The sequence below is a fragment of the Periplaneta americana genome, chromosome 16 (genome assembly GCF_040183065.1).
Source record: "Periplaneta americana isolate PAMFEO1 chromosome 16, P.americana_PAMFEO1_priV1, whole genome shotgun sequence".
Classification (NCBI taxonomy): Eukaryota; Metazoa; Arthropoda; class Insecta; order Blattodea; family Blattidae; genus Periplaneta; species Periplaneta americana.
Window position 1 is genome coordinate 167,416,260 of NC_091132.1, and position 26,194 is coordinate 167,442,453.

At 34.1% G+C, this 26,194-nt stretch overlaps 1 protein-coding gene across 3 annotated transcripts in view; it reads right to left on the minus strand.

Moving 5' to 3' along the window:
• LOC138691823 (zinc finger protein 235-like) overlaps positions 1–26,140 on the minus strand; it is a 32,666-nt gene extending 6,526 nt beyond the window's left edge. The window contains exons 1-4 of one of the 3 annotated variants that reach the window (XM_069814308.1): positions 25,754–26,140; positions 16,095–16,192; positions 6,672–6,857; positions 3,476–3,558 (exon numbers count right to left, since the gene is read on the minus strand). In XM_069814308.1, coding sequence (XP_069670409.1) covers positions 3,476–3,558; positions 6,672–6,857; positions 16,095–16,190 — 365 coding nt within the window. In that variant the 5' untranslated portion in view covers positions 16,191–16,192; positions 25,754–26,140. Of the gene's footprint in view, positions 1–3,475; positions 3,559–6,671; positions 6,858–16,094; positions 16,193–19,867; positions 20,698–25,753 lie in introns of those variants that run through there. The other 2 variants (XM_069814307.1, XM_069814309.1) reach the window with 2 other exon arrangements.
• Positions 26,141–26,194: the final 54 nt, after the last annotated feature.

Here is a 26,194-nt window from a genome sequence, read left to right on the forward strand (position 1 = left end):
GACAAGTGCGTCAGAGAGTTTCATACATAACGTGGTAATTATGTTTTTGGATAATATTGAGTCATTTATATTTTACTACACGTATTTTTATGACTAAACTTTATGTGAAAATTTACTTGTGCACTGTAAAATTATAAATATTACATGTAAAACATCAATAATATGTTGATTCAATAACACAAAGAAATAATATTCACAATTACTGTCGTTACATGTAGTAATTTAGATATAAATGGAAAGAATGATAAAATGTATATCAGATTTTCCCACTGGGTCGTTAACGACCCACCCTGAAAAAGGGCCTAAATGTAAAGATTCATCTGTGTTCGGTCATTTACAATTAAAAATGTATAAATACAAAACCTATGAGTGACATTCACAACATTTGGACAAAAATAAAGTTACGGGCATAAATGGGTTGAGACGCTCGTAAGAAAATTATGAAACTCGCTTGCGCTCGTTTCATAAACATACTCGCGTCTTAATTTACCATTATAGGCTCGTTGCATAATGTACTATTCCGGTTTTGACTCTTTGCTATATAGAATGAAATATAGAATTAGAATGAGCCACAGAGCTGATGATCATCGCCTGCCAGCCTGTTTGTGGTTCAGAATAGTAAGATTTACAACACTACAGTGGCTGTAAAACGGAATATACTTGCATCTAAATGTAACATAAATAAATGATATGGAAATAAACGTCTGTCACTATAATAGTACATTATGCAACGAGCCTATAGTGATAGTAATTAAGAAGCGAGTATGGATGTTTATGAAACGAGCGCAAGCGAGTTTATTAATTTTCATACCAGCTTCTTAATTACCATTATAGGCGAGTTTCATACGACTTTTTATGCTCGACTATGTTTCCAACTTGAAATTATTCAGATGTATACATTTTATTTGTATCTGACAAGATCGGAAGTGACCTTGTTCTAGGTCGTGAATTGTGAGATGTGCGCAGACGCCAAAGTATTGATTTTTTCCGAGGAACAATAATGTCATTGACCTTGATGTAATACCGTTAAACTTGATATAACCTTGATTATTGAATTCGACATTGAAAAACGAGATGACAAATTTAATTTATTTCAATATTATTAACAATTAACGCTAATTATTATAATAACAGAACATAACCTTCTGCGACAGTATTGGATTTCCAGCCCCCGTGTCTTTTCGCTAATTCTCTTCCGATTGCATATCCGAGAATAATCGATACTTGCGGTTTTATAACGGTACAAAGCCGACATGTCATTGGCTGAACACCTGTAAGGTGAGTAGTGGTTGGCTAAACACCTGTACTTTAATGAGTAAGTGTACTTTAATGACATGCATTAAAGGACTGCTACCAGGTGTATAATTACTACATTTCGGCATAGTCGAGCATAAAATGTGTTTAAAATTGAAGTAAGGGGAGAGGACGGTAATTTTTAAACTTTTTTTCCCCATTTCGTGTCAAATGCTATTTCTTTGTAGATAGAGAGATCATGGCTATATAGCAACTCAACCAAATGTAACCGGAATTTTGTCCCGTAGGAGTTCTTTTACATGCCAGTAGCATTTAAGCACACTTAAATTCATTGACTTAAATTCAGTGATCTAACCCGCAACCCCGGGTAACAAGGCCAGTGCCATACCTAGTGTACCAACAAGGCCAAATTTGTAAAAGTGAACCAGTCGGAGATGAAAATCGTAATTTACGACACAAACTAGTAAAACTGTACTGAATACTCTGAAAAAATATGAAATTTGAAATCTCAACCAGACATCGAAAATTACAGTCATTAAAACTTGAAGATAGCCATTTTGACGAAAATTAAGACCAGTGTATTTCTTTTCTGTCTTCATTAGTTGCAAATTCATATATGCCATTGATAGACGCATATGAGATGTAACTGTCCTCAAGAGAACAAGTGTCTACCTTAAATATATGCAATTGTGTGTGTGTGTGTATATATATATATATATATATATATATATATATATATATATATATATATATATTTATATTTATTTATTTATTTATATATATAAATTACCAAATTTCAGCATTTTTTCGTTATATTATTCGACAGCCCTCAGGATAATCCTTGAAGTTTAGGGACATAACTATTTGCCTGGGTTCTACTTAGAAAATCCTCCTTCAAATCATGAGTAAAACATTTATCATTAGTCATTTGATTTTAACAAGTTACTCGTATATTCTATACCTCACTTTTGTATTTCAGTATCAATTTTTTTAATTTTGGACAGCCCTGGAACCGAAACTATTTACATTTCACGTTTCCCTTTTAGAATTATGGATGTCATGTTAAGATCTCTTCATGAAAAAAAAAAATGTTAATTTTTATGACAGTCATGCAAGATTTATTTTTCAAATTCGTTGAGTTTACATGGAATGACCTATTTATGCATTCTTCGAGGCAGCAGATATGTTGGAACTGTGAGCCATAATTAGTGTAAATGTAAGTTCAGTGTAATTTATGGTAAATTATGATTTTTTACCCTATCCCTAAGTTTTAAATTTCATAGCGACAGTTTCATTCTTCTCTATATAGAAAAGTGGAGACCTCTTGCGGGCAAAAAAACATAACAAAATGGAGTGTACGGAAATGAAAAAACATCTCAATAGCAGAGTGGTAGAACACAGCCAAAAATCGTAAAAATTAGTCAATTTTTCGAATGATCAGATATATATGAAAGACCCTGCATAATGAGGTGTCGATATGGATAACCAAATCCATATATTAATAAAATAGTACATTATCCAACGAGCCTATAATGGTAGTAATTAAGGCGTGAGTATGTTTATGAAACGAGTGCAAGGAAGTTTCATAATTTTCATACGAGCGTCTTAATTACCATTATAGGCAAGTTTCATAAGACTTTATATGCTCGACCATATTTCTAACTTGAAATTATTCATAAGTATTCATGTTATTGTTATCTAAGTGAGGAGCGGAACTAACCTTGTGCAATAGCCTACCTCGTAAATTGTGAGATGTGCGCAGACGCGACAGTACTGATTTTTTCCGAGAAACAGATGTCGACGACCTTGATATAATCTGGAGAGTAAAGGAAACATTAATCTTGATATAACCTTGAAATTGAATTATACATTGAAAAACGAGATGAAAAATTGAATTTCTTTGAATATTATTTACAATTAACGCTAATGATTATAGTAACAGAGCTGACTTCATTTCAAATGTAGGTTATTTATTGTGCAATTGGTGAAATCGATACTTGCGCTTTCATATGGTGCTTTCTGATTGGCGGAACACCTGAACTATAATGAATAGGTGTACTTTGATGAGGTCCATTAAAGGGCTGCTACCAGGTGTATAATAACTACATTTCGGCATGGTCGAGCATAAACATAGCTACCCGAACATTTAAGTCCCCATACAATCATTAAAAGAAGCAGTAAAAGATCGAAAGAAGAACTGAAACATGCAAACTACACTCACCTATCAAGCAAAACTTTATCCTCCTTTGAAGATATTTCTACTTTCTCTTCCTCATGAAGTCTGTTCAGATCGAATGAATCTTCCTGGAAAGGTGAGCAAATAATGAACACAGCTTTAACTGACCACACAGATGATCTGTTTTTTCAATGTCAGAGCTGAACATCAATCCTAATGATTACCATATAATTTTTTTAGTAATTTTATAATGACTTTTATATGGAATAGAAGTCTTTTCTCCAAACTGTTTCCATTTTCTTCCTTCAAGTATACTTCCTTACATTCAGGCTATTTGTACATATGTATTAAAACGCATTGGAATCAAGTCTCAACATTGAAAATATGTGCACGTGGTGTAGAAAGTTCCTGCAGTTTGCGGAACCACATTTTCTTACAATATTCGAGATAAATAATCAGGAAATTGAGATATAGAAATCACACATATTGCCAATACATCATAATTGAAAGATTTATTTCTCCAAAAGCAAACTCCATCATAATTTGTTCTTCTTGACAAAATCTTATTTCTTCCACACATGCGAACTATAATCTCACCATTACTATCAAATATATCTAATATAGATTGTTGCATTGGGTTCAAAAGATTCAGAATTCGAAATTTATCAAAATATGGAAATTGACGTATGTCGTCATTGTAGAAGGTTGTAAGACATTTCAATGTAGATCAAAGTTCGTAAATGCTGATTTTATAATGATGATGATGAAAATAATACGAGGGGGATCCAGGAAATAACGACCGTTTTGTTGTAATAATTAAAAAAATATATATTTATTTGAAAAAACAAAGTCTGTTACATAACTGAAGCTTCCTTTACTTCTCTACATAATCACCACCTACATTTAAACATTTGTCGTATCTGTTCACTAGCTTTAGAATTCCCGTGTTATACTCCTCTGCCGCCAGTTCATTAAGCCAGGTGTTCACTGTCTTCTTCAACTCTTCATCACTTCCAAAACGCGTACCACCCACAAATTCTTTCAGCTTAGTGAAAAGGTGAAAATCGCTAGGAGCAAGGTCTGGACCATAGGGCGGACGATCAAAGATTTCCCAACCGAATTGATCCAGCAATTCTCGAGTTGAAGCAGCAGTGTGCGGGCGGGCACAGATTTTGTGGTAGCCAAGATGTTGCGACACAATTTCGCCAAGCAAAGAACGAGAAATGTCAGGAAAGGCAATATGCAGTTCGTCGAGTGATGTGCGCCTGTCTTGCAAGATTCTGTCGTTCACTTTAGTCTTCAGGTCTTCTGTGATGAGTGATGGGCGTCCGGGTCGAGTTTCATCGTGGACATTTGTTCGCCCATTGTTGAATATTTCGCACCATTTTCTCACATTTCTTTCATCCATTACAGTATCACCATACACTTCTTTCAATTGCCGGTAAATTTCTGCAGGTTTCAAATGTGGGGCATTCAAAAATACATTCACACTCCTCACCTCACAGTCGGCAGGATTATCAATCACGTCGTTCATTTTGAAGTAACACAAAATGCATAACGGCGACTTGTTGCAACCAGTACTCACAACATTATGAGAACACATGTTAAGGAAGCCAATTGACCTTCAAACAAGGAAGGGGAGTCAGCTGCGCGGCGTGTATGCGCGAACGGTCGTTATTTCCTGGATCCCCCTCGTAATAATAATAATAATAATAATAATAATAATAATAATAATAATAATAATAATAATAATAATAATGACAATGTTGATGGTGGTAGAGGTGACGGAGGTGGTGGCGAAATTGATGATGATGATGATGATTATAATTATAATAGTAATTATTATTATTATTATTATTATTACTTTTTTTTTTTAACTTCTATAAGCTATGAAATCTCTTCGCTGTTTAGTTTAGAATATAGTCCCACTGTACCCTACAATCAAGAACAATTTTCCAGTTCCCATAATTTTTTAAAACTTATAGGTCCTCTTTCAGATTTTCTAAATATCTAAACCAAGGCTGATTTTACAATTGGAAAACTCTGCGAAATAAGGGTGTAGCCAACAGGTCTATAATACAGGTTTCACGAGAAAGGAAAATAATTTCAAGGGCAAATTTCGTTAGGCTTATATTTACTAGCAGAACCTTTTGACTAATCAACGATACAAGGTTATTCAGCAACTGAATGCAATCATAATTTTTATAAATAAATGCTTCAAAATTACTTTTTCTACCCAAGTCACATATTTCATTAATTTGATGTTACAACCATTTTTCAGGGAAGGTCTTCAATTATCCCAATCAATTAGAAAAAAATTCGGAATACGGGACGTGCATTCTGATAAAAAGAATTGTGAGTCAACAGCAGCTGATGTACTGAAAAGTGTGTCATTCTCTCATATTTGTTTGTGACAGAACAAACCACCTTCATATTGTAAATTGAATTACTATTTTTCTATAAACTTACTTCTTAGCAAAGTTCGATGACATTCAATCTTTTCTTGACTTTTAATAAACCTATATCACCATCATCATCATCATCATCATCATCATCCATATAGGTTTATAATACAAGCCGAGAAGGACTGTTACGGTCGACGAAAGTTTTAATAAACCTATAGTCCGGGGATTGCATGATGATCTTGTCTAGTTTGTTTTCTGGCTCTACAAAGTAAAGTTTGTTTATCGCTGCTACACTAACTCTGCCACGGGCATAATTGAGGGATCTATGAAATTCTTTGCCGATTCTTCCCTTTTTTGCATTCTTGCACTATGTGAAGCAGATACGACATGATGGTCAACTTGAAAATTTTTAGTACATTTTATCTGAAATTGTAATAAACCTTACGATTAACTAGATACGATTTAAAAAAGGACATTGTAATTTAATTAATTATTTTGAAGTTTTGGAATGTTTAAATACCTGATTGATGACTAGCATAGTACTTTCTACATCAATAGCATCGAACATATATTGTAAAGTTCCAATAAAATCCTGTTCCTGTGTTTCATTTTTTCGAGGTAATTCTATCTGCAGCTCACCACAAATAAGTATTTGGTCAATATTATTTGATTTCATGTTCAAAAACGAGAGCAGATTAAGTTCAGAAACCATTGCAAAAATATAATAAATAAAAGGAAAGAAGGAAAGTCGATTAATAATATTCCCAGATTGCTAATGCCTCTGTTATACTTAAATCACACTAGCTATATCTGCATAATGATATTGAAACACTTACATCAACTTCAGACTTCACCATAGGATAGGTAACTGGCTGTGTAGTGTCTTCAACTTCACATTTCATCATAAGAAAGCTAGCAGGCTCTGGAGTGTCTTCAACTTTTACTCCAGAAGTGAGATCATAACTGTGGTCCACACATTCTGTTTTGATGCCTGGCAGTTGTAGATGCGATAAATTCCCTTCCTACAAAACATGAAGATGTCATGAATAAATTAATTTACCCAGGTTCAAGTTGACAGCATTGGTAACAGCTATCAATCAAGTTTTATATTGTAGTCAGTGGATAATTATTTCACCATAGGCAACAATTTAGAGAAGTAAATTACAGGTAGAAGAGATACGAGACTTTAGGGACATGTGGAATGATAGATATAAGCCAGGTGTTCCATTCTGAAAAGAATTTACGTGCTGTAATATGAGTAAAAGAATCTAACTGATTATCTACACCGTATGAGTAGACGTCTTCTCGAATTAATAATAAAAATAATAATAATAATAATAATAATAATAATAATAATAATAATAATAATAATAATAATAACAACAATTATAGTAGTAGTAGTAGTAGTAGTAGTAGTAGTAGTAGTAGTAGTAGTAGTAGTAGTAGTAGTAATAATAATAATAATAATAATTTAATTATTTTATTTGTCCAATGGCTAGTACATATTTACTATCATTGACTGGATAATAATAATAATAATAATAATAATAATAATACTAACAATAATAATAATAATAATAATAATAATAATAATAATAATAATAATAATAATAATAATAGTACTAAATAGTGCAGTACAAAGCATACAATGAATATAATATATTTAAGTACACACATTAAGAAAAATTATGATTATATATAGCTCAACTTATCACATTATAGATATACGAGTACCATTATCGGAACATTGGATATTTTATTACTGAAGACATAACCAAATTGGAATTATAAAAAACATAGCAAAAGAAACAAACATTGGAAATATCCAACCTCAAGGTTCTTCATCATAGAGGAGGCAAAACCTACGGCTTTTAAAATCCCCACAGGAATTATGTGATATATTCAAATTTAACCCTGTACACTTCTTCTTCGCCACAAAAATCATCACTAGAAATTCAATACTGTTGGAGAAGATCAAAGGAATAATATCTTTTGTACTACATATATTTAGAATACAATAATAGCATGGAATATTTTAAGCCACTATAACAAAAAGGATTCGGTAATTCTGCAGAAAACTTGGTCAATATGACGAATCTATCGAGAATCAGTGACTGGTTAAGGGGACACTCAACTATATTTTTGGAACATTTTTCCTATTTGACCAATCTTTTTCAAATTTGGAGAAAAAGTTTAATATACACATGGAAAGTAACATGCAAAATCTCAGCTCATTAGATCCAAAACTTTTCAATATAAAAAATATTTCAATGTTTAATCAATCATTAATTAAAATATCACCTTTAATTATAATGTTTTTATTTTTTTGGCTTTGTGCATTTGACTGTGACTTCTCAATGAATAGGGGAAGAACTCTGCGTATTGATTTAGTTCTGTCACGTAAATTACTGTAGAAATTTAATTTTTCATTTCTATGACACTTTTTCTCCAATTTTTAAGTTGAGTGTCCCTTTAAGTCTGTTTTTTTCAGGCGTTTGGTATGCCTAACAAAAAACATACCGGTATAAGCAAGACATACAAAAAAACCTGAACAAACCAGTCCTAAAGCCTCATCTCTGCTGATAAACATTTAACAACATGTTAAATATAACACGTTGAATTTGACAATTACATGGATACTACAAGTGCCAATTCACTTAACATGTTGACTGAGTATGTTGATGCTAACACTTTTAACATATTGGCATGTTTTCCAGCAATAATGGAAAACACGTCAAGTCAATTCACTTGCTCGGGCATCATCGATACAGTTCGGCAAAGTTCGTACTGTTTCCATAGCAACAACTGACTTCCGATTTTGTGACTCGTAATTAGCATAACTTCTTCATCAGTTATACACGATACTTGGTGTTGCCTGTAAGTTGCTAGAACTAATGGAATGGACGAAAGAAAATATATTAGAATAAAATTGATTAATGCATTAATGGAAACGTCTTGTTTCTGGGATGCCTCTGCAAAAGAATACAGTGGCAAAACAAAGAAAGCCGACTGTTTTAGAGAACTGGAATTATTATGTAACTTCTCGAGAACACAATAGAATGTTTTCGCACCCTCGTCTTACGCTAAACTTTAAGAGCTACGTTGACGTGATTAATGATGTATTTGACGACGTATGTTAACGTTCGTAAAACTTCGGAAAGAATCATTATACGTACGATATTTCACACTCCTTTAACATTGATCATGACGTAGCTCCTATGATAGTCGACCAATCAATCGCACTGTAATTTTTTTAAATGATAGCTCAATGTCTAAGGAAGACATAGAAAAAAATTCGAAAAGAATTTTTTTTTGGAAGAGTAAAATAGCAAGAGAAATATTGAGAAAGAATGGAAATTAGTTGTGGTTGCTACTAAAATCTTTACTGGTTTCCATGTTACGGCGAGTTAAACAAAGGAGTGTTTTCGCTTGGTGGAGTACTCACGACTGAATGTATTATCTGTTGGAGAGTCAACGAAAAATTCTTTCCTGAGCCTTCTTATACTTCAACCTGAATAATTTTTCCATGCTGAGCTGTTCTAACTTGTAAGTAGATGAATATCATCCAAAGTCGTAAATCTTAACATCGAATTACGCCTACGGTAAACTTCGTTCACGTCCACGTTATCTGCCAAGAGACAGCGTGTTACACTACTGAAATAATGTGAGGTGAATGGCTCTGATTGGTTCTTTCATCAATAAAGTTAGCTTAACGTTATCTTTTAGGTTATGGGGAGGGTGCGAAAACACTCTTCTGAAAAAAAAAAATCTCATCCTTGCGTTCCTTGAAATGGTTTGCATTTAAGGCGATGAATTTCATGATGGGAACAATAATAAAAAAATCTTCCTTCACAAGTGATAAGTTTAATCATATTAAGTCAGTCTTGCGATGGATACTAGTAACTGCGGGCGAGAGCTATTTTATGCCTGCTGGGCGCGCGCGGAGCTCTTTTACCTGTAAACATTGCTGAAGGATGTACAGATCTTAGAACACAGCGCATCATGACAGAACGGAAGCACTTGAAGCTTTGAAGGAAGAGTGGAAGGTACAATATTTATGCTTCGAACATGGTGATGAAGTCCAGTGTTTGTTGTGCAAAAAAATATATAAATATCATTTGCAAAAAAAAAGCAACATAAAACAGCATGAGACGAAACGCGAAAAAAATATAGGCATTATTCAGGAGAAGAGAGAAATAAATTCATTTCGGAATTGACATCGAAGGTAAATTAATTTACATTTGGGTTAGTAGAAAGTATCTAGATTCCTTTTATTTCTATATTTTAAATGTAATGTTGATTTTTATTTTAGTAGGTTATTTTACGACGCTGTATCAACATCTAGGTTATTTATAGTCCGAATGAAATGAAGGTGATAATGCTGGTGAAATGAGTCCGGAGTCCAGCACCGAAAGTTACCCAGCATTTCCTCATATTGGGTTGAGGGAAAACCCCGGAAAAAACCTAAACCAGGTAACTTGCCCCGACTGGGAATCGAACCCGGGCCGCCTGGTTTCGCGGCCAGACGCGCTAGCCGTAGTGTGGACTGTAAGTTTTAAAGTCATACATATCCCCTTAAATGATTGACCCCAAAAATTACGATAGCTCTCACTATCTTAATTTAATCAATTCCTTTTTTTCGTGTTAAGAGCATCTCACAAATCACTGTAAGAAAACTCATTACATAATCACGACTGGAGAGTAAGGACTACATTTTCACAATCACATAATCAATATACTATATTTCAATCAATATTGCCATTATTATATTTCCAACAAATACTCAAAAGTACTTAGAGATCACACACGTCGAGCAGGTAGACCCTATTAGTTTCTCCTAACCAATGAAGTGCAGTATTTACATAATAATTGCTTTTAACAACAAAACGGTTCACATACAATTAACTTTTCCTATTTCTCTTTTTGTTTCTAAAAAACCCTTCCCCTTGCGATTTGTTTATATATATGTACATGTATATTAAATAACTTAGTAATTAAATAATTGATGAACTAGTGGACTTACTCGTGTTAAATATGTAATATTTTTCCGGCTTACAGCTGTTTCAGTGCATCACGCACCATCATCAGAGCCTACTAGATCTCGGCGTCATCTCGAACTTCTCTGCCTGTCAGGAGGGTGTGTTTTATTGTTGGAATGTGTTGGATTGTGTAGTCGAATAGTGTGTGTGTACTGAAATTGATCTGTGTTCATCAATTATTTATATTCAAGTGTCAAAGGTGGTGTACGCAAGATTCAAAATGGATTAGTAATTAGCCCTATTACATAGCCAGAAATTTAGTAACGCAAGTTATTGTAATAATTACTGCCTTTATTCGCTGCATGTGCATGTACTGTACATCCCTGTTGTCTATGTTATGATGCCAATAAGTGGATGCGCTATGCACTCGCGATCAAGGTCGAGCTCTTCTACCGTGATTGGGAGCTAATATCGTCTCATCCCTGTATTAAGCCAAGAAACGCCGAGTTATTAAAAAGTGCAAGTGAAATGAAATTGCTGCTCATAATTGTGTCTTTCTTTGATTTAACAGGAAGTATTTTTACAGCACAGTCATTCCACGAAAAGTGGGAATTGTAGTTAAAAATATAAAATTTAGAAAGAAGTATTATTTCATACTACAAATAGTTTAAAACACATTAAATTTTAAGGTTCCACCTTGATTTTCTCAATTTTATAGAGGTAAAAGAAGTTTTAGGCATCTTTCTTGTAGGTACTTTTCATGTACCCAACACTGATTCCAAAATATGTGGGTTGGGCAGCCTATAGCATTCAATCTTATCAGCTGATATCAGCCATTTTTATTTTAAAGCATGGCATAAAGATTGTAGTTTCTTGAACTGATTGTTACATTTTCAAGGTATGTACCAAATTATATTTAAATGTTATTTGAAATTCAGTTAACCAATGTAGCATCCGTTACATGAAAATTGTCTTTTTTTACTATAACATTGTAAGTATTATTAGAAACAAAACCATAGCTCATGAAAGTAATTATACAGTTCCAACATTGCCTTTACATATATTTTTGCATTTCTAAAGTGAATTAAAAACATAATGGACTGTAACGGATTCTACATGACAACCTGTTTTCTTTTTTTTACGATTTTAGGCCTAATTTTCCACAGAATCATGGCAGATCACAGTAAATACAATAATCGTATGGCTAAGCTGAAATTTAGGGCTAAGAAGAAAGAAGATAAAAAAAATGGACTGAATATCTGAAGAAAGATCGAGATAGAAATATTGGTGGATTAAACCAAATTTCAATCCGAAAAATGTTGACATATTCTTCAATTAATCATATAGGGTGAATATTAGTAGCTATAAATATTGGAGAAAATATATTATTCATTTACTTTCTAATCTATTCAATACTAACTTTAACAATCATTACAATCGTTAGATCACATCAAATTTCATTTATTAATCAAACATTTTTAATAGGGAATGAAATATCCACAGTAAAAGTCCTAATATTCACCACTTTATTGTCATTAGGGGGATTAAAGTAAAAGGGACCAATTAAAGGTAAGGCGTCAGTCAGATAGAATATTGGATGATATGCTAAAACGGGCAAAGAGAGAAGCAATGAGGAAATATAGAAAAAAAAGAAAGCAGATGAAAATAAGACAATAGATGGGTCAAAACCAGAAAAGGCTTTTGGGTCTTACCAGTGTACCAGCACTTTAAGAAAAGCTGTAAAAAAAGTACAAAATGTACTCAGTCCTACCACTGAGTCCTTCAAAGAAAAGGGCATGCTGTGTATGGCTCCCAAATGAGGAAGTGATATGTTGTGGTGAGATATTGCCAACTCCTGATTTCAAGACTCAAGGACATAGAGCAATGCACGAGTTTCACAAAGACGTTAATGTTAATGAGAAACAAACTTGTAAATATTAATGAGACTGTAAATATAAATTAAAGATATTTTTAGTGTATGGTAGGCCTATAAGTTTATAACAAATTTAAGTGATAAGTACTTTTTTTTTTCGGAGAAATTGTAGAAATATTCCCAACATTTGATTTCAGGACTCAACAGCACAGCTTAAATGTAAGAGTTTCACAACGATGTTAATGTTATATTGAGAAGTAACCTTGAAAGTATTAATGAGACTAAAAACAGCTAATAATTCTTTGTACACAAAAATAAAACTCTTTTTAGTGTATGCTATATCTAACCAACAGTATTACATTGTTTTCCTATACATTTTTCCTTTAAACTTTATAATTTAATTTATTGTCAGAGTTCATTTATTTAATTTCAAATAGTAAATATTAAATTACTACACTTCAAAAATTAATTTTTTACTATCTTATACTTCATAAAAGACCCATAGCTACATATCAAAGTGACTTGTAGAATCCGTTACAATTGAATGTAGAATCCGTTACAGTGTATAAAATTCATTAATAAATTACCTTTTTATCATTTCTAAATAATTCTTGTAAAGAAATGAAGTGCAATTCTTCATATATAAACAAGAAAGAGATGAATTTGTTAACGTCATCCTAGAACCTGAACTTTCAGTGAGAATAATGGTAAGTCATGAATTTAACAGAGAGGCGGTAGCATCTGTTACAGCAGCTAAAAACAGTCAGTCCCCTTTATAACTAAGAACTGTAAAACAAAATTTTTCAGAATGAATGTTTGGCTTCCATATAATCAGAGAATTATAAAATATTTCTTAAAACTGAATTATTTTTTAGATGAAAAGGGATTTAAGGTGTCAACATGTAGAATCCGTTACAAATGGATTGGCTGAGCACTATACTCAAATCGTGTTCTGACATCTCCACACAGATTTTGAATTCAAATCAATCTTCAACTTTAAGCTCGTTTAGAATGTCTTCTGCATAGTGTCCCTTACTAAGATATTGCTGTACCAACATTCCCCTTTTCTTCCTTTTCAAGGCCTTGTAACAAGCAATAGAGGCAATAACAAAAGTTAAATCAACTTTATCTCAAGTCCATTGTCAGAGGTTTGAAAATAAGACACTAGGTACCTACATTAAAATCTCATAGAATATTTATGGTGGACTATTCAATTCAATTCAATTTATTAAGCCATTAAACAAACAGTGATAGGCTTCGTCACAATACAGAAGGGAGGCAAAAAACATACATTTGAAAATACACATATAATTGAAGACAGTAGAGTTTCATTAGAATGAAAACACAAAACATTTTGAAACTGTAAAATTAATGAAAACACTTCACTCTCAATGTAATATTTGTAACTAAAAGTAAATAACTTTATTTAAAAACAATTTCGTATGAATTTATGTTAAGGACCTCATCTACAGAGTAGAAAGGATTAATTAAAAGCAAATTATAAAATCTAGCTTTGAAACTATTGGTTGCTAACTTACAATATAGACTGGGAAGCTTATTATATAATTTTATCCCCATGACAGGAAAATTTGTACTAGTTTTATGTAATCTACAGTATGGAATATTAACTTGTTCATTATTCCTAATTTCATGATCATGTATATTGGCTATTCATGAGCAATTTTCTATATTTTGTCGAGTGTAAAGGACTAGGTCGTATATATATAAATTTATGACAGTTAATATCTGTGATTGTTTGAAAAGAGGTCGACAGTGTTCAAGATAGTTTGATTGACATAGAATTCTAATGTCTTTCTTTTGCAAAATCAAGACACTCTCAATTTTGCTACCATTTCCCCCAAAAAATTAAGGCATACGTAATTATCGACTGAAAGAATGAAAAGTAGGTACATCTTAAATAATTTTGAGAAACGCAAGTCACTAATTTCTTTAATAAATATATAACTCTTGATAATTTTGTGCATATATATTCGATATATTTTTCCCATGTCAAACTGGAGTCTATAAAAAGTCCTAGAAATTTGGTATAGTTTTGTATGTTGTCCTTTTTTATTACATGATTTAGGGCAAGAATGGGCATCGTGCCTCACTTGAGAATTTGTGCCTCACTGACCTTCACAGAGCTTATCGCTCTGAGTGACAACATCTACACAGTCCCCATTTCTCCCTCATGCAGATGCTAGGAGTGCGCAGGATCTATATCAGTTTCATAAGCAATATCAGTGGTGGCATAATGGCATTATCAAGGCAGTGTGTATGCATTAGAAAACCATTATTTCATGAGAAATGGGAGGAAGAGTTTTTTTGCTATTTAGAAGGGGAGAACATACGATGAATGTTATGCTCGAAAATCCTATTAGGCATTAATAAATTTAATATACAACGACATTACTCCTCATTTTTTTATTTTTATTTTATTGGGTTATTTTACGACGCTGTATCAACATCTCAGTTTATTTAGCGTCTGAACGAAATGAAGGTGATCATGCCAGCGAAATGTGTCTGGGATCCAGCACCGAAAGTTATCCAGCATTTGCTTGTATTGGGTTGAGGGAAAACCCCGGAAAAGACCTCAACCAGGTAACCTGCCCCGACCAGGATTCGACCCCGGGCCATCTGGTTTCGCGGCCAGACGTGCTGACCATTACTCCACAGGTGTGGACCCCCAGACAGTTTTTGAATTCAAATCAATCTTCAACTTTCAGCTCGTTTAGAATGTCTTCTGCATTGTGTCCCTTACTAATATGTTGCTGTACCAACATTCTCCCTTTTTTTAATTTTCAAGGCCTTGTAACAAGCAATAGAGGCAATAACAAATGTTAAATCATCTTCATTTCGGTCCATTGTCAGAGGTTTGAAAATAAGACACTAGGTACCTACATTAAAATCTCATACTATATTTATGGTGGACTACACAATGAATGTAAGTTTAACATGTTCAATCAACATGTTAACAGTAATCTGTAACATGTTAATATGTCAATGATCCTCAGTCATGTCACTGACGTCCTTCATGTTGACAAACGTTTACTACCGAATTACCATGGATTCTTTAGAAAAATCGAATACACACACAGCATAAATCCACATCTCCATTGTGCAATGTTTTTATAGCGATATCACTTCTAATTATATTCTCCATAAATACGTGTAAGATCAATACAATTCATGCTCTTCCTTTTAACCTGTGATACTAGTATGGAGACATAATTCGATTAATGCTTGGTTTGTTTTAAATCTACATTTACCCTGTTTGGTTATTTTCTTATCTAGCAGCATTGGACTTTAATAATAGAATCAGATGTCTACTCAGTATATGTCTAATTCCTTGCACATTGCAATTGATAAACAAACAAACAAAATACAAGTAATTTTTTTCAGTTTACCTGTGATAAAGTCGTATTCTCTTTTATTTCACATGTGTTATGTGGTTCTGAACCCAATAGGTCAACCTCAGGTTCCATCTTGATCTCATCCATCATAACTGAAAGATAAGTTACAATAGGCCAATTGAAAGTGATTTACAGAAATTGAGCTGTGCAGGAGAACGCATTACAAGTTGGCATGATAATTCTCTGGGCGGCGAGAAAAGGTACGTAAGTCAAAAAGAATAATTTTTCAGGAGAGATTTTCTTTTTAATTTACTCAACTGAATATAAGCATATATGCATAAGGGTGTAAATTATTTGTCTTATTTGAACTGTTGTATCAGTGAAGCGTGGTGATTCAGTGAAGTTATGGTTTTACAGTGCAGTGAATAGTTCCGATCAGTGATAATTTATAGCGTCAATGAAATGTGTTCTATAGTGTCAGTGAAATGTGTCATAGTGCCACTTCAGTGAGTGAGATGAGAGTAAAGTGAAAGACTATTGAAACTTATGTAGGGCCTATACATATGTAGGTTGTATTATAAAATTAGGTTATTTTATGTTTTATTATTAATTGTAATTTTTGTGTTAAATTGTATTGTGTGTTGTAATTTTATTGTGTATTGTTTATATTGTGTATACCACTACCACCAGGTGCTTGCCCACTTGCAGTGTAAATAAATACATATACATAATAATGAAATTCATATATGTTGGTTAAAGTAAGGCCCTTTTCAATTTTAAATACAAGAAATTTTATTATTTCAAAAATTAGAAAAAATATTACACTTATGTGAATAGGTACAACAGAAAAATCGACTTTTTAACTTGTGTGCCTTTTCCCGCCGACCAAAGAATTATCATCTACCTAGGGGGGCAAAGGTTAATTGGGATTTCCTGATCTCCGATCGGGTCAAGAACCCTGACAGAACTGATATTGAACCATTCTGGTGAATTTCGATGAAGTCCGGAGGGACTTATTAGTGAAATTCACGCTCCTCACCTCCACACTGGGATCTTTTTAAAATGGAAAAGAGAAAGTGGTTAACGAAAAGCAACGGGAAGCTACAGCATTTATCTTTCTCAAGAAAAACTGCAAACAAGGGATGATGTGTGTTTTCACAGTAAAAGATTTCGAATGTAAACTATCCCCGCATATGGAAGGGGATGCAAGGGAAGGACACATTATGAAGCAACCCAACAGAGAAGAAAAGAAGATTGAGGATTGGAACGTGGAATGTAAGGACTCTTCTGTAGGCAGGTAAGTTGGAAAAATTGGAGCAAAGAAATGAGAAGGAGCAAAGTGGATGTGATGGGAATATCAGAATTAAAGGTGGGAAAATAGTGGTGAATTGGTGAGTGACGAATTTAGGTTGTTTTATTCGAATGGTGAGTGGAAAGGAAGTGATAGTGTTGGTGTATTACTGGGACCACGTGTGAAAGATAAAGTGATATCAGTGCGTTATGTAGATGACCGGATGATAATGGTGAGACTACTAAGGAAGAAAATGGACTTAGCGCTAGTGCAAGTTTAAATTCCACATAGTGGATTAGCAGACGAGGAAGAGGAAGAAAGCTATGACAAGATAGAAGAAACAATTGAGGAGAAGAAGGGAGCATGTGTAATTATAATCGGCGACTGGAATGCAGAAGAACAGCTGGAAAATATGGACTGGGAAAAAGAAATGATAGAGGAGAATATTTGGTGAATTTCTGTAAAAGAAATGCAATGACTGTTGGAAATACATTATTCCAACAACATAAACGAAGAAGATACACATGGGCATACCCAAGGGACGAAAGGAGATAAGAGATACAGTGATAGACTATTATACTGGTAAAGGAAAGATTCGGAAATTGCTTAAAAAATGCAGAGACTCTACCAGGAGCGGATATTAACTCAGATCATGTCCTACTGATAAGCGAAGTAGATATTCGTCTAAAGAAGATATGAGGAAGACAGGTGACGAAATTGCACATGGAAGAACTGAAGAATGAACAGGACAGAAAAAAATTTGAAGCGAAATTTCAAGAAAAAGTGGCTACATTAGATTCCACACCTGGGAAGGGTAATGAGTACTGAACTCATTGAAAAAGTTGTATAGAGACAAGAGGAAAAAAATGGAAAAATATCAACACAGAAGGTACAAGAAACTACAGGGAACTCAACAACGAACTAAGAAGAGAAACTGATAAATTAAAAGAAGACTGGATGAAAGAGGAATGTGAAGAAATAGAGAATATAGAGAGAAAAGGTAGTAAAATGTTTGGATTTCACAAATAAGAACAGGATATCCATGTGGTTGATGGAGGACGACATCGGAAGTGATACAAGAGACAAACAACGAATGCTGAACAGATGGACGAAATATGTAGAAGAGTTATATGACACAAAAAATCTTCTAGATGACTTAGCTATAGAAGACGAAGAAGCCATATGAAAAGAAGAAAAAGGATTCTCTATTTTAAGACAATAAGTTGAACTAGCGCTTAAGGAAATGAAGAATGGGAATGGAACAGGAGTTGATGGAATCCCCATTGAATTAATGAAATGGATGGGTGAAGAGAAGAAGCAAATTCTATCATTATGCAACGAAATATATGAGAAAGGCGAATGGATTCAAGATTTTACAGAGACAGTGTTGATTCCTATACCGAAGAAAAATAATGCACAAGAAATGTAAGGAGTTCAGGACTATCAGTCTAATATCGTACTCGTCGAAGATTCTCTTGTGAATACTGAATACTTGAACAATTGAAGGAGAGCAGTTAGGCTTCAGGAAGGGAAAAGGTGCGAGAGATGCAATTAGACTGCTACAGAGAATAGGTGAAAGATACCTGGAGAAGAATAAAGAAGTGTATATAGCATTTGTGGAACTAGAGTGAATTGGGATAAACTGATAGGGATCCTAAAGAAAATTGTCGTGGATTGGAAAGAAACGAGCGAAAGTTAGGATAGGAGAAGAAATGTCAGAAGAAAATTAAATTGGAAGAGGAAGTATGTCAAGGATGTCCTTTATCAGCTAACCTGTTAAACATCTACTTGGAGGGTTTAGTAAACAACTGTTTTCAGAACATGGGGGGAGTGATAGTGGAGGAAGAAGAATAAAGTGCATAAGATTTACTATTGATATGGCGTTGTTAGCAAAGAGGAACAGTATGGGATAAAGATAAATGCAAATAAGACGAAGAACATGGTCACAGGAAGATAAATATTACTATTACTTGGCCAATCTTCGATAACGTTCACAATTTTCATGATCCTGACGTCTTATTTGCGTTTCGTTATGAGTTAAATAAGGGAATAGCAAAGTCACATGAGCCAGAAGTATGTTACAAGACATGTGGGCTAGTTGAGGCGATATCTACGTGGCGTGAAGCCGAGAAATGTCAAAAGCATTCAATAATTTAAGAATTTATTTTTATTTTATTGGGTTATTTTACGACGCTGTATCAACATCTAGGTTATTTAGCGTCTGAATGATATGAAGGCGATAATGCCGGTGAAATGAGTCCGGGGTCCAACACCGAAAGTTACCCAGCATTTGCTCGTATTGGGTTGAGGGAAAACCCCGGAAAAAACCTCAACAAGATAACTTGCCCCCACCGGGAGTCGAACCCGGGCCAACTGGTTTCGCGGCCAGACGCGCTGACCGTTACTTCACAGGTGTGGACTAATTTAAGAACGATTTTTCTCCTTGTAGCCCATTGTGCGGAGGTATCGAATCTTAACTTCAATTTATATACGATGCAATCCATAAATCTCTAAAAAATACAAAATTACAACTCACCTCTTCCACAACTGTACTTCAGCGAAACGAAACTCCAACTCACTCATCTACCGAATGTGGAAACAATTAACACCCAGCATCCACACAAAACTCCAACCATAGAGATCAATGCTGCCGTGAATGTAATGGCGTTTACTGCTTCTCACATACTATCGGCAACAGTCTAGTATAGAGTTGATCTTAAACTATATTTCCAAGCATCTGTGACAACTGTGACTGTGACAATTAAATATCTGTGACTTTTATCTGTGATTTTGTCACACCGATATTTTATATCGATAAGTAAGCACAATATGCATGAATTACACCGATATTTTGTCACATCGATAAAAATTAACAGGACATATTGAAGAGCAGTGCAATGTGAATACGAATTCTCTATACACGCCACTAGAGATGGGAAAAGTTATTTTCTCGTAACAGTTCCAACTGTTCCAGTTCCACGAAAATACTAGGTTTCAAATAACAGTTCCAAAATAACAGTACCACAATTGAATATATTATATAGCCTACGCCGAATTTCGTTCCACAGTATTGGGTCGAAACCCTCACCTCCAGTGTTTTCCCTTTGTGGCCTGACTCCATGTTGTTACCATAACAGATAAATTCTGTAGAATCAGAAATTAATTTTTACATTATATATATATATATAATTTAATTTAATTTGGAAACTGCACCAAAATAAAACACACCAGGAATGAACGAAACTCCTCCAGATTCATGTCCCTAAATTCAGTTCTGTCATTCTGTGAAGCGTTTGACACAATTTATTTATGTTAAAACCCTTTAGTCAAAGTAGTTTATGCAAACATTTGGGTAAAAAAGGCAAAAGTATAAGTCGAGGGCCATGAGAAAGTTCAGAAATCATACTGACAGTATTGACACCACGAAACCAGTTACGTTATATTTATGCACGACGCCAGTTCAGGATTAAAAGTTGGTATTGTCTTTGTCCCTGAAAATTGTTAAAAGTAGCCAGATCTAGTGACAAAGTCGCTAAATTGACAACACTGCAGCAACTGTTGTCATAATGTAGTTCCATACACGGCCGACTTGATGCTAGCTTCGCTTCGCGAAGGTATCATCAAGTCGGCCGTGTCCCATAACATCGAGTATATTGTAACATGTAACAGCAAGTATTTTGTATAACAGGTATAGTACTACTAGTATATAATGTAACAGTGGTATTTTGGAACAGGCCGTTACGTTATTTTATAGTCATAACTCATAATGCAGTTCCATAAAATCGAGTATTTTTTGTAACAGCAAGTATTTTGTATAACAGGAGTATTTAATGTAACAGTGTTATTTTGGAACAGGCCAGTGAGCATAGAGCTCAGTGGAAGAGCCACGTACTACTAGTACGTAATGTAACAGTGGTATTTAGGAACAGGCCAGAGAGCATAGAGCTCACTTCCCTGTATGTCATGTGATGCAGTACGATGTCATAATGAGTCGAGATGTGAATTCCTGGAAATGAAATCTTTTCTAATGCTAAATTGAATTCGTAGATCAGGTTTGTTCGAAGCAGGAAATGTAATGTAATTTTAAATTATTTGTAAATTGGTCACGAAATCGAAATGGATCCCAGTGGTAAATAAAACCTAACCTATTCTTCCTCTTCTGGTTAGCTGAAGGTCACAATAGTGTTCAATGTCTTCAAAAATGCATAAATAAAAGCTATAATCAATTCGGCCGCGCTAAAATTCATATTAATAATGTACCGTCATGAAGAATAATCTCATTGTAATGAAATATGAAAATTTACCGTTGTACTTTTTTTTTAACAAAAGAACTTCAATAATACAGTCATGTTTCAACAGACTTTAGTTTAATTTCAAGAATTGGTAATGAAACTAAAACTGTAAAGTATCTGGAAATAAAACATAACCTATATATTTTCATCTCCCTTGATAAAATTCACAATACAGTTACTATAATACAGGCATTATGTTATTTGATAGAATCCTATACTCAATTAACATCAGTTCCAAGATAATGTGTACATTTTTTAAAGACGATCTTCGTATCTTTACTATTTATCTTTTACTTTAGTTTCCAACATTTATTTCAGTACGACGAAAGGATTCCCAATTCTGCTTTCAAACAGTAGCGCCAACTTATATGGGCTCGTCGTGTTGTGAGATTTATTTAACTTACGGCTCGTCAAATGTTTGAGCCCACCCACTGTTTTCCAAAAGTTGGCGTCACTGCTTTCAATAGTACCAAACATGTTCCGTTCTGTGGAACAGGCGTTGTCATAATGTAGTTCCAAAGTGAAACGAATATTTGTAACCGCAAGTATTTCGTACTAGCTCAAAGCAACACTGTTATTTTGGAACATAGCGTTCCAAGGTGCTGTTACTTTTTGGAACAGTTTCAAACAAGGAACAGTTCCAAAATAACTGTTACGTTATTTTTTCCCCACCTCTACACGCCACATATCAGTGGTATATATGGGAAAATGCAACAAATAAGTTATGTACATGTACCATTAACAAATAAATACTAAGCTAACTCAACAGAAACATGTAAAAAGTTAACCTCATATACCAAGCAAGAGGTTATATCGTAGTTGACTGTAGATATAATTTTTAATGTAGTTGGGTATGGAGAAATTGAGGTTATGTGATTATCCTAATCGTTTTAAAAATTGATCCTGCATTAACATTATAATATTGAGTCAGAATAAAAATTAACGAAACATCAGTATTCCGAAAAACAATGGAAAATAATTACAAAACAAAACTCTTGTTCAGACAGGATTTTACACAAGATAAAGTATTGGTAACCAATGGTATTATTACTATTTAAATCGTGTAGTCATATAATTTATAATAAGATGGCGAAACTAGCGCTGAAGTAGTTTCGGCGAATTCGAATGTGAAAATCGTTGCATTTATAAGGATTTTTTTTTTTTTGTGGAGAGACAGTTTCTCGGGTTAAACTAGCGCTGAGGTAGTTTAGGTGATTTCGGAAGTGAAAATCGTTGAATTTGATTTTTTGTGGAGATGCAGTTGATCGTATATCCATGGCATAACAAAGCCTAAACTAACCAAACCTAACCTGTCACAGATTCGTATATGCAAAGTGTATATGCGGAGTGCGAAGGGAACTACCTCAACGCTAGTTTAGTCGTTGAACCTATATGTCTAGGCACAATAAAAGCTTAAACCAACCAAACCTGACCTGTCACAGATTCGTATATGAAAGGTGTATAAGGGGAATACGAAGGGAACTACTTCAAGGTTAGTTTAGCGAAATAAGTTGCCCATCATATTTGCCAGTTTTGTCTCGTTCGGTTTTAATTGAGTGGAAAATACTTACAAATTAATATAAATTGACAGTAAGCTTAATATGAAAATTTGAAGATCTCGGGGAATACATAAAATATTTATAAAACATATATACAGACTAAAATATGAAGAAGAAAAAAAATGTCAGATTCATGATTATATTATTATAATGCTGCTAATAACTTTGCAACACATCATCACTTTGAAAAAAATAATATTGAACAAAATATCACGAAAAAATAATCAAATACCACCGCCCGATTGCTGTTATTGTATCATGCGCATGTGCAAACCCACGACGTAGAGGAGAAAATATCAGTCACAGACGTTGCAACGGTGACAGAGTACTGAATACGGAGCAGATTTCGATAGCGATATTTTGTCACAGATATTTCGCGTCATCAGTCACAGATTTATCTGTGACAAAATATCGGTTTGTGACATATCGACCATCTCTAGTCTAGTACATACGGTCACGAAGGTCAATACGAAGTAAATATGCATCCGTAGATAGTTGCTAACCACAATGATCGCTACTATCGCCTCATCACAGACAATGCTGCACAGTCTATTGTTCCTAGTATCCTCAAAACTCAACCTCGTACCTATATACTAATATAGACTGTGTATCGGCATTCTAGCAGATTTGCCAGATGTGGCTACTTGTCGCCATTCTGGCGCCTTTTATGTTCCTTGTGGCGATGAAAGTTTTCACTTAGCGAAATGGATATTTTTCTAGCGTCTTTAATATGTGTCTGTGTGTCTACCCACTTCACTTTGCGTGATTGGGGTTCCACATTAAAATTATAAAAATAATGTAACTAAAACATACTTTTCACAGTACTGTGGTCCATTGTACGTAATATTCGTCAGAACGTAAATATCCGTCAGTTATTGTAGTTCCGTTCATTTTCAATAGAAGGCAGAGTAACGTTCAAGATTGCGTAGAAAACTTCTCCAGGCTCTGGTACGAGAATCTAAAACGAGTATATGTGGTTTACAATGATGTTTTTAATAACATAATTAAGTGGAATTAACGCATATAAATATACGGTATTACATTAATTGATTAAATATGTGGTTTATATTAGGCCTACCAATTAAAATTTTCGTTTAAAATAGACCTACATGAAATTTATTTCTAAACTTCGATAATTAATAGAAACGATTTTGAGCAGCAAGCCGTTAATTAATAATAGCGGGAATTCAGCGATGTACTCGGCCTATTAGCATTTAGCAGATTCTTTCATTTGGTACAAGGAGTGGGAGAACATGTTGGGCTAAAGATAATAATTATAGTTTAATTAAAATTATATATTCAAGCCTCAAAATCCGGTACCGTTTAGTCATAATTCAATATCACTACCATTTTAAAACAATGTACCATTATACTCACCTAATGCAGAAAATTAACAATTTCAAGGGCCTACAGTTAAACAAAAAATTCGAATGCAGCAATTTGTAAAGTATGTAATATATGTAAACAACAGAATACAGGTTGGACAAACAGCAAAATGCAAGCATCAAAGATATACACGATAGCTGAATAATGCCATTTAATGATACTGTATCTTTGTATTAAATAATATTAACAATAAAATAATTACACATTTATGAATGTATATAAATGGATATGTTCATAATTACAATGTAAGACTTTTTTAAGTTTATTACTCCTTTCACTATCAACTTCAGGGATAACTGGCTACTTTCTGCCGCCGTGTTGGTGTATAGCTGGCGACACTGATCTGGAATGATCTGATAACCCTGCGTTGTAGGTTACAACCTAGATCATATATATAGTATATATGATCTAGGCTAAGACGTAAGCATAGAGGAGTCACGCCGGGAATAACAGCATCGCGACTATAGTAATTGTGGACCTAGAAATGGTTTTGGACAGAGTGAATTGCAATAAACTGATAGGGATCCTAAAGAAAAATTGGCGTTGATTGGAAAGGGAGAACATTGTTCAGTAATCTTTATATGAAACGAGCGAAAGTCATGATAGGAGAAGAAATGTCAGAAGAAAATGAAACTGGAAGAGGAAGTATGTCAAGGATGTCCTTTATCACCTAACCTGTTAAACATCTACTTGGAGGCATTAGTACAGAATTGTTTTCAGAACATGGGGGGGAGTGATAGTGGAGAAAGAAGAATAAAGTGCATGAGATTTGCTGATGATATGACGTTGTTAGCAGAAGAGGAACATTATGGAATGAAAATAAATGCAAATAAGACGAAGAGCATGGTCACAGTAAGAAAAATATTAATATTACTAGGCCAATCTTCGATATCCTTCACACTTTTCATGAGCCTGACGTCTTATTTGCGTTTCGTTATGAGTTAGATGGGTTAAATAAGGGGATAGCAAAGTTACATGAGCCCGAAGTATGTTACAAGACATGTGGGTTAGTTGAGGCGGTATCTACTTACGTGACGTGATGCCGAGGAATGTCAAAAGCTTTCAATAATTTAAGAACGATTCTTCTACGTGTAGCCCTTTGTGAGGAGGTATCGAACCTTAACTTATATTTATATACGATGCAATCCAAAAAAAAACTCTAAAAAATACAAAATTAAAACTCACCTCTTCCACTACTGAATTTTAGCGAAACGAGTCCCCAACTGTCTCATCTACCGAAAGTGGAAATTCACACAAGCGCCAACGATAGAGATCAATGATGCCGTGAATGTGATGGAAATTACAACGAGCACAGAACACATTCTGTGCTCGTTGGAAATTACTGCTCCTGCGATACTATCTATCGGCCACAGTGTAGTACATATGCATCGTCGCTTACGAGATTACACGTGTAATAACGCAAGCAACGATATGCATCCATTGATAGTTGATAACCACTATGATTGCTACTATCGCCTCATCACAGACAATGCGAAATAGTACCGGCACAGTCTATTGTTCCCAGTATCCTCAAAATTGAAGCTTCGTGACTGTATATACTAATATAGACTGTGTATCGCCATTCTAGCAGAGTTGCCGGATGTGGATATTAGTCGCTATTCTGGC